The sequence below is a fragment of the Phyllostomus discolor genome, chromosome 5, assembly GCF_004126475.2.
Source record: "Phyllostomus discolor isolate MPI-MPIP mPhyDis1 chromosome 5, mPhyDis1.pri.v3, whole genome shotgun sequence".
Lineage (NCBI taxonomy): Eukaryota > Metazoa > Chordata > Mammalia > Chiroptera > Phyllostomidae > Phyllostomus > Phyllostomus discolor.
In genome coordinates, this window is record NC_040907.2 from 13,292,268 (window position 1) to 13,304,296 (window position 12,029).

The 12,029-nt window shown below is 61.8% G+C and overlaps 1 protein-coding gene across 13 annotated transcripts in view; it reads right to left on the reverse strand.

Moving 5' to 3' along the window:
* HSPG2 (heparan sulfate proteoglycan 2) overlaps positions 1-12,029 on the reverse strand; it is a 96,364-nt gene that overhangs the window by 1,985 nt on the left and 82,350 nt on the right. For all 13 annotated transcript variants that reach the window (XM_036025496.1, XM_036025491.1, XM_036025489.1 and 10 more), the window contains 22 exons: positions 11,685-11,864; positions 11,178-11,438; positions 9,914-10,118; positions 9,319-9,416; positions 8,668-8,934; positions 7,828-7,937; positions 7,498-7,645; positions 7,295-7,411; positions 6,515-6,626; positions 5,669-5,813; positions 5,484-5,583; positions 5,220-5,329; positions 5,022-5,130; positions 4,340-4,438; positions 3,739-3,960; positions 3,194-3,438; positions 2,659-2,830; positions 2,435-2,557; positions 2,274-2,330; positions 460-535; positions 268-346; positions 51-121 (listed from right to left, as the gene is read on the reverse strand). In XM_036025496.1, coding sequence (XP_035881389.1) covers positions 51-121; positions 268-346; positions 460-535; positions 2,274-2,330; positions 2,435-2,557; positions 2,659-2,830; positions 3,194-3,438; positions 3,739-3,960; positions 4,340-4,438; positions 5,022-5,130; positions 5,220-5,329; positions 5,484-5,583; positions 5,669-5,813; positions 6,515-6,626; positions 7,295-7,411; positions 7,498-7,645; positions 7,828-7,937; positions 8,668-8,934; positions 9,319-9,416; positions 9,914-10,118; positions 11,178-11,438; positions 11,685-11,864 — 3,106 coding nt within the window. The remainder of the gene's footprint in view (positions 1-50; positions 122-267; positions 347-459; positions 536-2,273; positions 2,331-2,434; positions 2,558-2,658; positions 2,831-3,193; positions 3,439-3,738; positions 3,961-4,339; positions 4,439-5,021; positions 5,131-5,219; positions 5,330-5,483; positions 5,584-5,668; positions 5,814-6,514; positions 6,627-7,294; positions 7,412-7,497; positions 7,646-7,827; positions 7,938-8,667; positions 8,935-9,318; positions 9,417-9,913; positions 10,119-11,177; positions 11,439-11,684; positions 11,865-12,029) is intronic.

The window sequence follows — 12,029 nt, forward strand, 5'->3', positions numbered from 1 at the left end:
GAGGAAGTCACGGAAGGGGAGACGGGGGCCAGAGAAGGGAGGGGACCCACCTGAAGACAAGGTGCCCTTCCTGAAGTCCGAGGCTGATGAAGTCCTTCCCTTGGCCGGCCCTTCCCATCTCCTGCAAGGGAGCACAGGCTCTCTGGGGTCCCCAGCCTGGAGAACTACGGCCCCTGATGGCTGTGGCCTCTGCCTTTCTCTCTCCCACTGCCCTGGCCACCAGAGGGCTGGGAACACTAGGATCCCTGGCTGGATGCCCACACTCACCATGCCCTGCCAGAGCAGGAGGCCGCTGGCCGTGCGGGTCCGAACTTCCAGCTGGATGGTCTCAGGCACCCCCGGCAGGCTGGGGGTGTGGAGCGGGCAGCAGGTGAGCGGGCAGAAGTCCCAGGTTCCCATTCTCCTCCCTGCCACCTGTCCCCTCCCCGGGCCCACCAGCCTTCCCAACACCCGTCTCACCTCCTGGAGAAGACGTGGCTGGGGAGGGCTAGGAAGCCGTCATCGTGGAAATAGACTCCGTACTGTCCCGGGGCATCTGTGGGAGGAAAGGGGGTATGAGACAGCTGCTCACCTGCTCTGAGTATCCATCTGGCGTCAGCTCCCCGCACCCCACCTCCACCCCGACACGCACGACCAGAGGGCTCTGAACCTGCAGGCCCCTAGAGACCCGGGGGGCTGTGGACAGAATCCAGACGCCTGTGAACTTGGACAGAAAACACTACAACCCTCTGTTCACTCACATCTCGCTGAAATCTAGCAGCTCCTTTAACTACGCACGTAGGCAGCGCGCTAAAGGAGCGGCAGCAGCACATGCGACCTCCCCACTGAAAGGTTTCCTTTACGAATCACAGTAGGGGCAAGCCGCTCAAAATGCTGTTTATGCTTATTGACCTCGCGTCAGTGGTTAGGGCCAGCACTGCATCTTATTTAATGTGTTGATAAAGAAGTACACAGGTTACAGCCGAGAAAATGTAAAATATTTTGAGTCTTACTTCAGTGTAATTGGTTTCCTATGCATGTTTCAAAAGCAGTCAGTAGGTCTGGGGGAGGGGAGCAACCATCCCTGTTTGCTAAGTCCTTGTCCTGGTTTTAGCCTTGAAAGGCCCACATCCCCAGACACTCCCAGCCCTGAGGACACTGGGACAGTTGGTCACCGAAGTCCACGACACCTAAAAGGTTCAGAACCTTTGTGTTCCTTCCATCTCCCGGATGAGAAGATCGTCTGGGGGTGGGGGGAGGTGAGGGACTTGCTCAGGAAGTGGGAGGCCTGGATGGCAACCTGGACCTTTAGCCTCCAGTGTCCACATTGGGTGCGGCCCCAACACCCCCGCCCTGCCTGCTCAGACCCGTCCCAGAGGCCAGCGCTGGCCCCGGTGGGCCTCGCAGCTACGAAGGTCAAGGAGACTTTGCTGCCTTCCACCAGATGATGTGCCAAGCACTGTGCAAGGAGTTTCACATCTGCCTACAAATATCATCTTGTTTAACTGGAGCCTTACAGCAATCCTGTAACTTGCGTATAATATTAACAAAAACTAACATAATATACCCACTCTGGACCAGAAATTGTTCTAAGCATTTTAAATATATTAAATAGTTTCACCGTCACACAAAATTTTATCTGAAGCCTTGTGGCAGGATGTTACTTCTCTCCATTGTATGCATAAAGAAACTGAGGCACAGAGAGGTTAAGTGACTCACTCAAAGTCACACAGCTACCAAGTGGCAGGGCTAGGATTTGAAGCCAGGTAGGCTGGCTTCAGAGGCCACGTTCTTATCCCCTACGCCACCGGCTCTCCTATTACATTCGGGATCAAGAAGAAGATAATGTCCATAAAGCAGCTGGCACAGTGCCTGTGGGTGTTCAATGAACATTCATTTTTTAATTATTCTCAGTGCTTTTAAATGGACTGTGGAATCCTTGAGAGTGAGGGTCCTGCCTTACTCCTCTGACAGTCATTGCTCCCGGGACAAGGAGGGGCACATGATAGACGGACACTGACAGAATGCAGATAACAGAGGAAGAACAGGTCAGAGCGGTATATGGGCCTGGCCAAGGTCACCTAGCCAGTGAGTACATGGTAGGGCCCAGCTCCACGTGGCTTTGCTCTTCTTTATCCTGTCTACATGTGCCCAGTGGGCCTCTCACATGGACCTGTTCCGCTCAGAGGCCAGCATTAAGGGTGTGGGGTGACTGGACAAGGGGGCTGAGAGACCCGCCACCAGGGGGCGACAAGGCCGCTCAGCTGCTCTGGCTGGCCTCGGTGAATACGCACCGTTGCCCCCGCTGCCTTCAAGATGCCAATCGGACTCCGCTGCCCCGTGTCCAGAGCCTATGGAGAAAGGCAGGGTCCAGTCAGTGGGCACAGACAGCCGTGGGTGCTCTGCCCAGCCCCAGGGCCCCAAAAAGGGGGTGGAGAGAAGCCAGGGCAGTTACCTTGTTGGCAACGTGGGCCAGAGAAGCCGGGGGGACAGAGGCAGCGGGTGCCCTGGCAGGTGCCCCCATGCAGACAGGGCTCAGGGAGCTGGCAGGGGTTCTCCTCGTGCTCGCAGAGGTCCCCTGCGGGCCGTGGCGGAGGTGAGTGGGCGTGGGCTGGAGTTGCTGCCGACCACTCTGTGCCCCGCCCCTGCCCCCGCTGGGCCCCGGGCAGGTCCACGCACCTTTGAAGCCGTCCCGACACAGGCACTGAAACTCATACTCGCCAGCAGGAAAGCACGTGGCGCCGTTCTGGCAGGGCTGGCCCTCGCACGGCGAGTTGTCGTAGCACTGCCCGATGCCCCGACTGCCCAGGAAGCTGTAGGTGAGGTCTAGCCGCTTCCCATTCACCGACACCTGTGGGCACAGGGACACTGACGGACTCGGGGATGCAGGAGGCAGGGGCATCGCTGGACCGCCAGGGAGAGGCGTGCAGTAGAGGTAGCTGGGAACCCAAGTTGGAACTTGAGTGGTAGTAACGTGGGACTCCAGGGGAGCGGGCAGCAGAAGGAACAGGAAAGCCTGCCTACTGCGCGCCACCAACTCCATCAGCACAGTCACTCCACCGTACAACCCTTCACGTTAGGTGCAATGATCTCCACTTTACGGAGGAGGAAACCGAGGTGAAGATCCTGGTCCCAAGGGCCTTCGGCGAGCTGCAGGCGGGGGGGCCTGGTCTTCACCCCCCACCCCAGCTGTCCCCTGGCAGCTGTTCCTCACCTCGCCTATGCAGCCATGGAAGGGAGTGCTCATGTTGGTGGCCGGGGACAGCTGCACGGAGGGCTCCACGCCACCGAGGTAGAGGAGGGTGTGCAAGTTGAGGCCTTGGCTCTTGCCCGGTGAGGAGCGCAGCACAGGGCGCCCGCCGTTCACCCGCAGGCTGCCGTCCTTGTTGAGGCGCTCGGCGGACACGCGGTGCCAGCGGCCCAGGGCCAGCGGCTCTGTGCTCCGCAGGACAGCCAGCCCTGGGGGGGACGCCAAGAAGGGTGGGCACACGGATGGCCCCCTGCCCTGCCCCACCCCACACAGGGACTTGAGGAGATGGGGAGCTTCCTTCAGTGTCCTAGTGTTCCCCGAGGAAGCTGAGAGGGGTCTTGGGACTCAACCGAAGTCACACACACAGAGAAGGAACGGGAAGGAGCAGGGGACTTCGATTGGCCTGACTCCTGAATTCATCCCTCTGAGCCTCCTCGGGGCACAGACAGCCAAGGGGGGCACGGAGGGTGGCACCTAGAGCCCACCTGCGTTTGGTGCCCAGCGCTCACCTGACCCTAGCTCGTAGCGGAACTCCAGGTGGCCACCAACCATCGCCAGGGACACGAAATCTTCCACAGGCTCCCTCTTCCCTCCGCTGAACAGGAGGATTCCGCTGGGCGCCAGTGGCTTGAACTCAATGTCCAGGCGTAGCTCGTGGTGCGTGTTGGTGAGGGCGGGCAATGCCAGGTAGGAGCCGATGCCCGACATGGAGGGGGTGGTCACGGTCACACCTGTAGCAGCCACAGCTCAGCCAGGGGCAGTGGGGGCACCAGAGTCCCGGGAGGGGTCCAGCGACTCCGCCTTACTCTGGGACCCCTGCCCACCTTACTCTCTCATGCCGGAGGCTCAAGATCAGCTGGGAAACAGCGGTAGCTGCACGGGAACTCCCGGCCCACCCAGCACTGCAGACCAGGCCGGAAGGACCTCCAATACGACGGACATCCCTTTTGGAGGCTCTCACGTAGGGATGCAGACCAGGCAGAAGCTTGGCCAGTGACTCTGAGGCTAATTTTACCATCCTAGGACCCATCATGGCCTCAGAGGGCCCCTGCCCAGCTGCCCCCGATTCTTACTGGAGTCCCAGGGGGTCTCAGGCTGGGCCCCACTCACCTTCCTCACACCTCGTCCCTGAGCGGCCCAGGTGGCAGCGGCAGGTGTAGCCTTGGCCATCGGGCCGGTTCACACAGGTCGCGTCGGGCCCACAGGCCTCTGGGGGACACACAGGCCACGAGGAGGACATTGAGGTGACACAAGAGAGGGTGGGGGTCCTGCCTGCTGTACCCCAGGGGCCTCGGCTCTCTAGGGCTGGGCCGGCCTGAGGAGGGGGAATGGGTTAGAGCAAGGGTGGGGCCAGAGGAGCTGGGCAGGGGAGAGCAGGCGGGAAGTAGATGAGTGGTTCTGTCTGCAGGGTTCCTGAAAGACCGCACCTGGACCGCAGTAGTGGGGCGATGGGTACCTGGGTGGCAGGTGATGGGGCGAGTGCCTCGGTCACAGAGGGGGAGGGGCGGTAGTTACCTGGGTTGCACTGATAGAGGGGAGGCGAGTACCTGGGTCGCAGTAAGACGGAGCGAGTGCCTGGGCATCAGCGTGGGGGTGAGTTTTGGGGGAAGCAGAAGCGGGAGGCAGAGTATGAGGGTGGCAGTGATGACAGTCCGATCTAGGGGGGCCGGTTGGTACCCAGGTACGAGTGACGGCATGTGGTAAGTGCAGCTAGCATTTGGGGCGTGGGTGGACATGAAGGGGCACAGGCGAGCACCCAGGGTGAGGGTGGGCAGGAGGGGCGCACACGCACCTGGGTGGCAGTGCAGGGCCTGGGAGTGCTCACAGCGGCTTCCGGTGAAGCCTGCCTGGCAGATGCACACGTAGCTGCGGCTCTCCGAGTCCTGGCACCAGCCCCCGTTCTGCAAGGCAGCCGCCAGGGGTCAGGCCTGGGGCACTCTGGCCCCCCGCCTACTCCGGGCCCCAGGTAGCATGCGAGGCGTGGGGCTACCTGACAAGGGTGGTCCCGGCAGGTGGGGCAGTGGGAGATGCCGTGCGCTGTGAGGTTGAGGTCGTGGAAGACGATCTCCTCGCCCTGGATTCGTAGTTCCCGGACGCAGCCTGCAGGGTGGGCAGGTGGAGGGGTGAAGGTGGGGGTGCTGGGAGGCTGGCCCAGTCCCAGCCGTGCCCTGCTGGGCCCTCCCAGCCCCTCAGGGCTCTCTGCCAGCCAGCCAGGTGAGGCTTGGCTCAGGCTGGAGACGGAGAGGGGGCTCACCTATGAAGCCGCTGCTCTGCCCTGCTTTGGGGATGGTGCTGTAGTCAGGGTAGCCGCCCAGGTAGAGCTCCTCATTTAGGTCCAGGCCCTGGAACTTGCCCTGGGGAGTGGAAAGGTCGGATGTGGCAGACGGGCTGGGTGGAGGCGGGGCAGGGGCTAGGAAGAGGGGCTGGGTGGGGTCTCACCTGGGAGGTCCCGTTGACTGGGGCCAGGCTGCCCACAATCAGGGAGCCCTGGGTGAGGCTGCGCAGCAGGGTCACGGTGTGGAACTGGCCCAGGGCCAGCGGGGTGGGGTGGCGGATGGTGGCCATGCCTGAGCCTGCGTCAAACCTGCTCCGTGGGGCAGGGGCAGGGCCGGGGCAGGAGAGAGTGGCTGTCTGATTTGTAAGAAGAGCTAGGCAAGGGGCCCCGCTTGGGCAAAGGTGACGTCACCATTCCCTTCAGGACTGCTCCAGTGCCTGTCCCTGCCTTGTCCTCCACCCCATCCCCCACCCCCAGCCTGCCCCATCCCTGCATCTTCCAAGCTCTTCTATCCCCCCCACACCCCTGCCCTGGGAGCTTATGCAGAGCAGCCCCAGGGTTCTGATCGCCCCGGGTCCCAGGGCCTGCAGCCTCACTGCCCCTCCGAGCACTGCTTCCTCTGAGATCGCCTTGTTCCTTCCTTCATTGTTTAAGGCTGGCCTTCCCCAGCTAGAGCACACCCCACCCCGCCCCAGGGCCAGAACTCGATCTGTTTTGTTTATCCCAGTACCAGTGCCTGGCACGCAGCGGCCCCACTTCCAAAGGACACACGCAGCACCACGGAGCGTCTGCATGCAAGTCTCAGGCTGCCGCCTCCTCCCCCCCGGCTGGCTCACTGTGCCTCCTCCAGCAGACTGAGTGGCACCGAGGGTAACGGCCACATCACCTTCCTCCAGAACCTCCGTGTCCAACTCAGCCCGGGGCGGTGTGCGGCGGACTGAAGCCCTGAAGTCCAGTCCCCCTGCCCCCCCGCCCCTGCCCCTTGTACACTGGGAGGGCGAGGGTCTCACCGGAACTCGGGCCTTCCACCCACGAGGCCGAAGGAGATGAAGTCGGGCAGCCTGCTGGCCAGGTTGGTGCGGCTGCCGGGGACCCGCTTCTGGCCGTTGTACAGCAGCATCCCTGGGCGGCAGCACAGCCGTGTCAGGGCTTCCCAGCCAACCTCGGGCTCCCTGTCTGCCCAGCCCAGGAATGAACCACCCAGGCCGGGAGCCCTCCACTCTAAGAGCTGCCCCTCCCTCTGGCACTCTTTGCACGGCCAGAGCCTTCCCACCACCTCGGGATGGTGCCCTAAACAGAAGGCCTGGCTGCCTGGCTCCCAGAGAGAACCTGAATCAGCTTCGTTCCCACTGCAGGCTCTCCCTGAGCGGGGTGATGGCGGCAGACACTCACCCGAGAAGAGAAGGAGGCCTGGACAGTGAAAGTCAGAGACCCGCGAGAGGTGGGAGGAGACAGATGAGAGAGAGAGAGAGGGGGAGAGGGTGAGAGGTGGGAGGAGGAGGAGGGCAGAAGGAGCAGAGACGAGACTAGGAAGATGGGACAGGAGGACTGGGTGTGGATGCACCAATGGCGGAGGGACCATGGGGAGGCTCGGATGGCAGATGTCACAGAGGCGGGGATGCAGGAGAGAGGAGGCATGAGAGAGGGCCCAGAGGGGCAGCCTGGGGGCTCCAGGACAGAGAGGGCTGAGGGAGGTGAGGACTTGGGGCTTCCAGGGCTCACACCGTGATGGCAGCTACTCCAGGAGATTCCCTACCCTGGGCCCCCACATCAGCTTCTCTCCCGCTCACCATCAGCTGAGTCGGGCCGGAAGGTGATCTTGATCTCGAACTTCCTGTAGGCATCCTTGATCGTGGGCAGCGGCAGGAAGGAGTGGGGGGTCTGCGTGAAGTAGGGCACCACCCGCTCTGTCGGCAGAGAACACAGAGAGGATGCTTGCCGGGCAGCGGCCAGGGCACTGCCAACCCTGGGGGGTTAGGGGTTACTGTCTGACCTGGCACCTGCAGATTGGCAAAGGCTTTGACCTTGCCCTGACGGTTAGTGGCAGTGCAGACGTAGGTGCCTGCGTCCTGGGGGCGGACCGAGGGCAGCAGCAGCACGTTGTTCTCCACGCGGCTGTCGGGCGGCAGCTCCCCATCCAGCTGCAAACACACCCGCACTTGGGACCCTGGCCTTGGCCTGTCTCCCATGTCTGCCTCAGGTCCACCCCCTTACCCCGGGGCGCTGTGTGCCCAGCCTGGTCCAGGTCGTAGGGGCACAGAGATGGTGGAGACCTGGTCCCTGACCCTCAGGCATGCCCGCTGGCCCCCTGCCAGGCACTTACCTTGTTCCAGGTGATGTCAGGAGTCGGGTAGCCAGAGGCCATGCAGGGGAAGACAGCTGCAGAACCAGCAGGCACACGGACCTCGGGGGGCGTTGAGATCTGGGGCAAGGCTAAGAGGAAAGAGACCAAGGCCATCAATGCCAAGGCAGGCACCATTTGGGAGCCCAGCCTGTGCCCGACTTGTTTAATCTTCACGTGGTCTCTTGAAGGGAGGCAGTGTAACCCCCTTTTCACAGACGAGGAAACTGTGGCTTAGAGGGAAAAGTGGGCGTTAATTCCTGGTTGCAAAGCGGGAACGGGCTAGAGTCAGGGCTCAGGGACAGGCCCATTTGACCCCACAGCCCAAGACCCTTCAACGCACCTGGGCAGAAAAAAATGGCGTGGCCCTTTGCGGGCCTGCGAAGGGGGCACTGGGGCAGTGCGGGTCAGGAAGTTAAGGGGCAAGGCCTGGGGTTTGGCATGAAAAGGAATCGCCATTGAGAAAAGCACCGATCTGTGCCCGCCCTGCATCCATGGCCCTGTTTCACCCTGTTATGTCTGTCTGGTGTTCTCCTGGCTCCGCCCCCAACCGGGCTGTAGGTCTCCCTCATTGGGGCAGGTGCTTCAGGAGGGAGGGACTACGTATCTGTTTCCTCTTGATGCCCCCTGGCGCGGCCTTTTCCTGCGAGCTCCAGCCTGCCCCAGAGGAACACTCACTCTGACCCCCCCGCTGCCTCCAGCAGCTATGAAACCTGCCCCTTCCATAAACAAAACTGAAAATTCCCACGAGAGTGGAAAGGAAGAGTAGAGCAGGAGAGTGCCGCGCAAGAAGCCCCCGCCACGGTCCCTGCCGGCCTTCACCTTGCACGAGCAGCAGCACATGGGACTGGGTGGTGCCGGCGGCATTGGAAGCGGTGCAGCGGTACTGCCCGGCGTCTGCCATCTCCACGTGGGCGATCCTGACGATGCCCCCGTTCTGCACGATGCCAGGCCGCATGCGTCCTCCCACTTTGCTCCACGTCACTTGAGGCTTGGGGTCCCCCAGGGCCAGGCACTCAAACTCCACAGCGTGGCCGACCACCACGGTCTGCACAGAGGTCCGGATGTTGATGAGCACGGAGGGCAGGGCTGGGGGAGGAGGGGGCAGAGGCAGCGTGAGGCCAGGCCGGAGGGTCCAGGAAAGGTGAGCACGGGAGCCCTGGGCACTCATTTCTTCGTTCACTTTCTCACGCATTCACTCATTAACGCACTTGTTTCCTCTTGTGTTTATTCCTCTACTCGCTTGTGCATCCACTGTCGTCCTTCGTCGGTTTGTCTGGGCGCCACTCACTCCCCCCACTTCCCTTCCTCTGCCTTCCCTTGCGATGTCTGTCAAGCCCCCTTGCTCTACGCTAGACACAAGCACGCCGCAATGGAATCATTCTCTTTATTCACACACATCGAAGGGCTTCCCGGGGAACACGGTCCCTGTGCCCTGTCCTCAGCAGAGGTCTGAGCCACCCACCGTCTCACCTTGGACAATTAGCTGGGCACTGGCCTGGGCCTGTCCCCATGGCCCATGGGCCTGGCAAACATATGTCCCTTGGCAGCTCTGGTCCAAGTTCTGGATTCTGTGAAAAGAAAACAAGTCATCAGTGAATAAGAACAACTGCTGAGAATGCTTTGCAACTGCAATGGGAGTTTGAAGCCATTAGAGACCAGCACACGGTGTCAACGTCTAGTCTCGTAGTCACCATGGGGGGCAGGCAGGCAGGCGGGCTGGCTGTCACCACCCTCTTTTTAGACTAGCACCTTATGGTCTAGAGCTGAAGACACAAGTCATGGAGGAGCAGAGCCGAGACCTGGGTCACGTGTATATATCTGGCCCCAGAGCCTGTTCTTTCCTCTATACAATACGTACACGGGCCACTATTCACTAAAGCACTGTGTTCAGTGCTTTAGATAATTTCATGTTGGCCTCCTCTGACCCACCGTACAGCCGAGGACACTGAGGTTCAGAGGCGGAGGGACTTGTCCAAGGACCTCGTTTCACGCAGAGCACCAGGGGGCAGACACTCTAACGGCCCTGCCGTACAGCTCGGGCTGGGGTGTCCCCGCCCCCACTCACCGGAGCACCCCGTCCTGCACACTGTGGCCAGGAGGCAGCTGACCCCCTTCCTTGAACCAGCGGAGCTGGGTGCCTTGGTCGGTGGGCACGGCGCAGTGGAACTCCACGCTGGCCCCGGTGCTCTTGGTCTCCTGCTGAGGTGTGACCTGAACGGTGGGTGTGGACCCTGCTGGGCTGGCGGTGGCAGGGAGAGAGCCAGAGGGGCCTGCGGGGACACGTACGAGGTTCTGCGTGTGTGTGTGATCCCTGACGCCTCCCCAGGGCCCAGGAAGCCCCCATCCTAATGTTCAAGGAATGTTGTTCTTCTGGCAGCTTCCCTGACCAGAGAAAAAGACTTGTCATGGGCCCATCACCCATTTGCTCACTCATGCAGACACTCAGTCAACACACGCAGGAGCCAGCGGGGCGCAGGGCCCCGCAGTCATGGTGAGGGCACCTGCATGTCCTCCTGCAGGGAGGGGTGGGAGGTTGAGTAGGGGTGGATACATATCATCGGCACTTACTAAGGGCCTACTGTGTGCCACGGGCTTTACACATATGCATCTAAGTCAGCCTATGCACTGGCATTGTCCTCTCTGCCTGACAGATGAAGAAACCAAGGTGCGAGATGACTGGGTCACGCCTTGTCCTACAGCTGCCGAGTGACGGGGCTGTATGCTGAACCCGGGCTCACTGTAGCCCGGGCTCTTGACCAACGGGCTACATGCTGTTGCACTTCTAGAATCCGGGGCCTCATAGCACTTGTTTGGCTTTGTGTGATTGATGGAGGAGACCGAGGAGCCACTGGATTCTTTGGAGATCCACCGAAACCCTGGGAATGCTGGGGACAGTGCCGCCCTGCCACACATGCTCACTGTCATCGCTGCCCAGCCTTCACCGAGCCCCGTCTGGGTGCTGTGGTGGGGAAGCCCAGGGCTGCTGAAATGCCTGGGCCCAGGCCCTGCCCTGAGCGTCCTCAGTTGGGCTGGTGAGGAAGGCTGCAGTGTTTCCGTAAGCAGCCCTTGGCAGTGTGAGGTCACCGCCAAAAGAGCAATGCAGCCACGAGAGCTAGAGGTGCTGAGAGCTCAGTGAAGGGGGTCTTCCTGGAGGAGGTGGGCCTGCTCCAATCCTTGGAGAACAGGGGGAAAAGGAAGGATTTCCGGGTGGCGTAATGGAGGGAGGCCTTTGCATCCTAAGTAGGGGTCCCCAGGTGCCAGTCGCTGGGTAGGTAAAGGGCCTGGAGGGGGCCTGACCCCTGCGGCCCAGCCTGAGCTAGGTTGCTCACCTTGAACCAGCACCACGGCGAAGGCCTCGGCCAAGCCCACCTTGTTGGTGACCTGACAGCGGTAGCGGCCCGAGTCCTCGGGGGCCGCAGACTCCAGGCGGAGCATCTCGTTCCTGGCCGTCACCCTCCCGGGGAGGCCACCACCCACGCGGCTCCACTGGAAGGTGAGCGGGGGCGTCCCGTGAGCCAGGCACTGCAGCTGCACCGTCTCCCCTGCCCTCACCGAGGCGTGCTCCGGGACCGTGGTGGCATACGGTGGGCCTGGGGAGAGGGGACAGGGAGGTGGGGTGAAGGCAGAGAACAGAGACCACGATGGGAGGAGACTTGCCGAAGGACCGAGGGAACTGAATGGTGAGCCCCAAGGACTGAGGGTGAGGGACTCCGAGGCCCCAGGAGGGAAAACGGGTTCTAAGTTAGGGCAGGGTCTGGGGTGCAGCCGGGTAGGGGGGCTCAGACCTCCATGTAGTACAGAGAGGGTGGCACCGGGAGGGCAGATTAGAGCCTTACTGTCCACATGCAGGACGATGGTGGCCTCAGCATGTCCGAGCGGGCTGGTGGCATTGCAGATGTACTGGCCCGAGTCCTGCTGGGCTACTCGGGGGATGATCAGTGTGTTGCCTTCCAGCTTGTGCTGCCAGGGCAGGGGGGAGCGCAGCTTAGACCAGTGGATGGTGGGCGTGGGGCTGCCTGTGGAGTGGAGCAGAAGATGGCAGAGGTCGCCGGGCTGCCTCGGAGACCAGCTGGGGGCAGGGGTGGCGAGGAGGGGACCTGGATGACCTCGCCCTTCGTGGGGGGCACTAAGTGGGCCCCTCAAGAATCACTGGGGGATGCAGCAGCAAAGCCCCCTCCCCA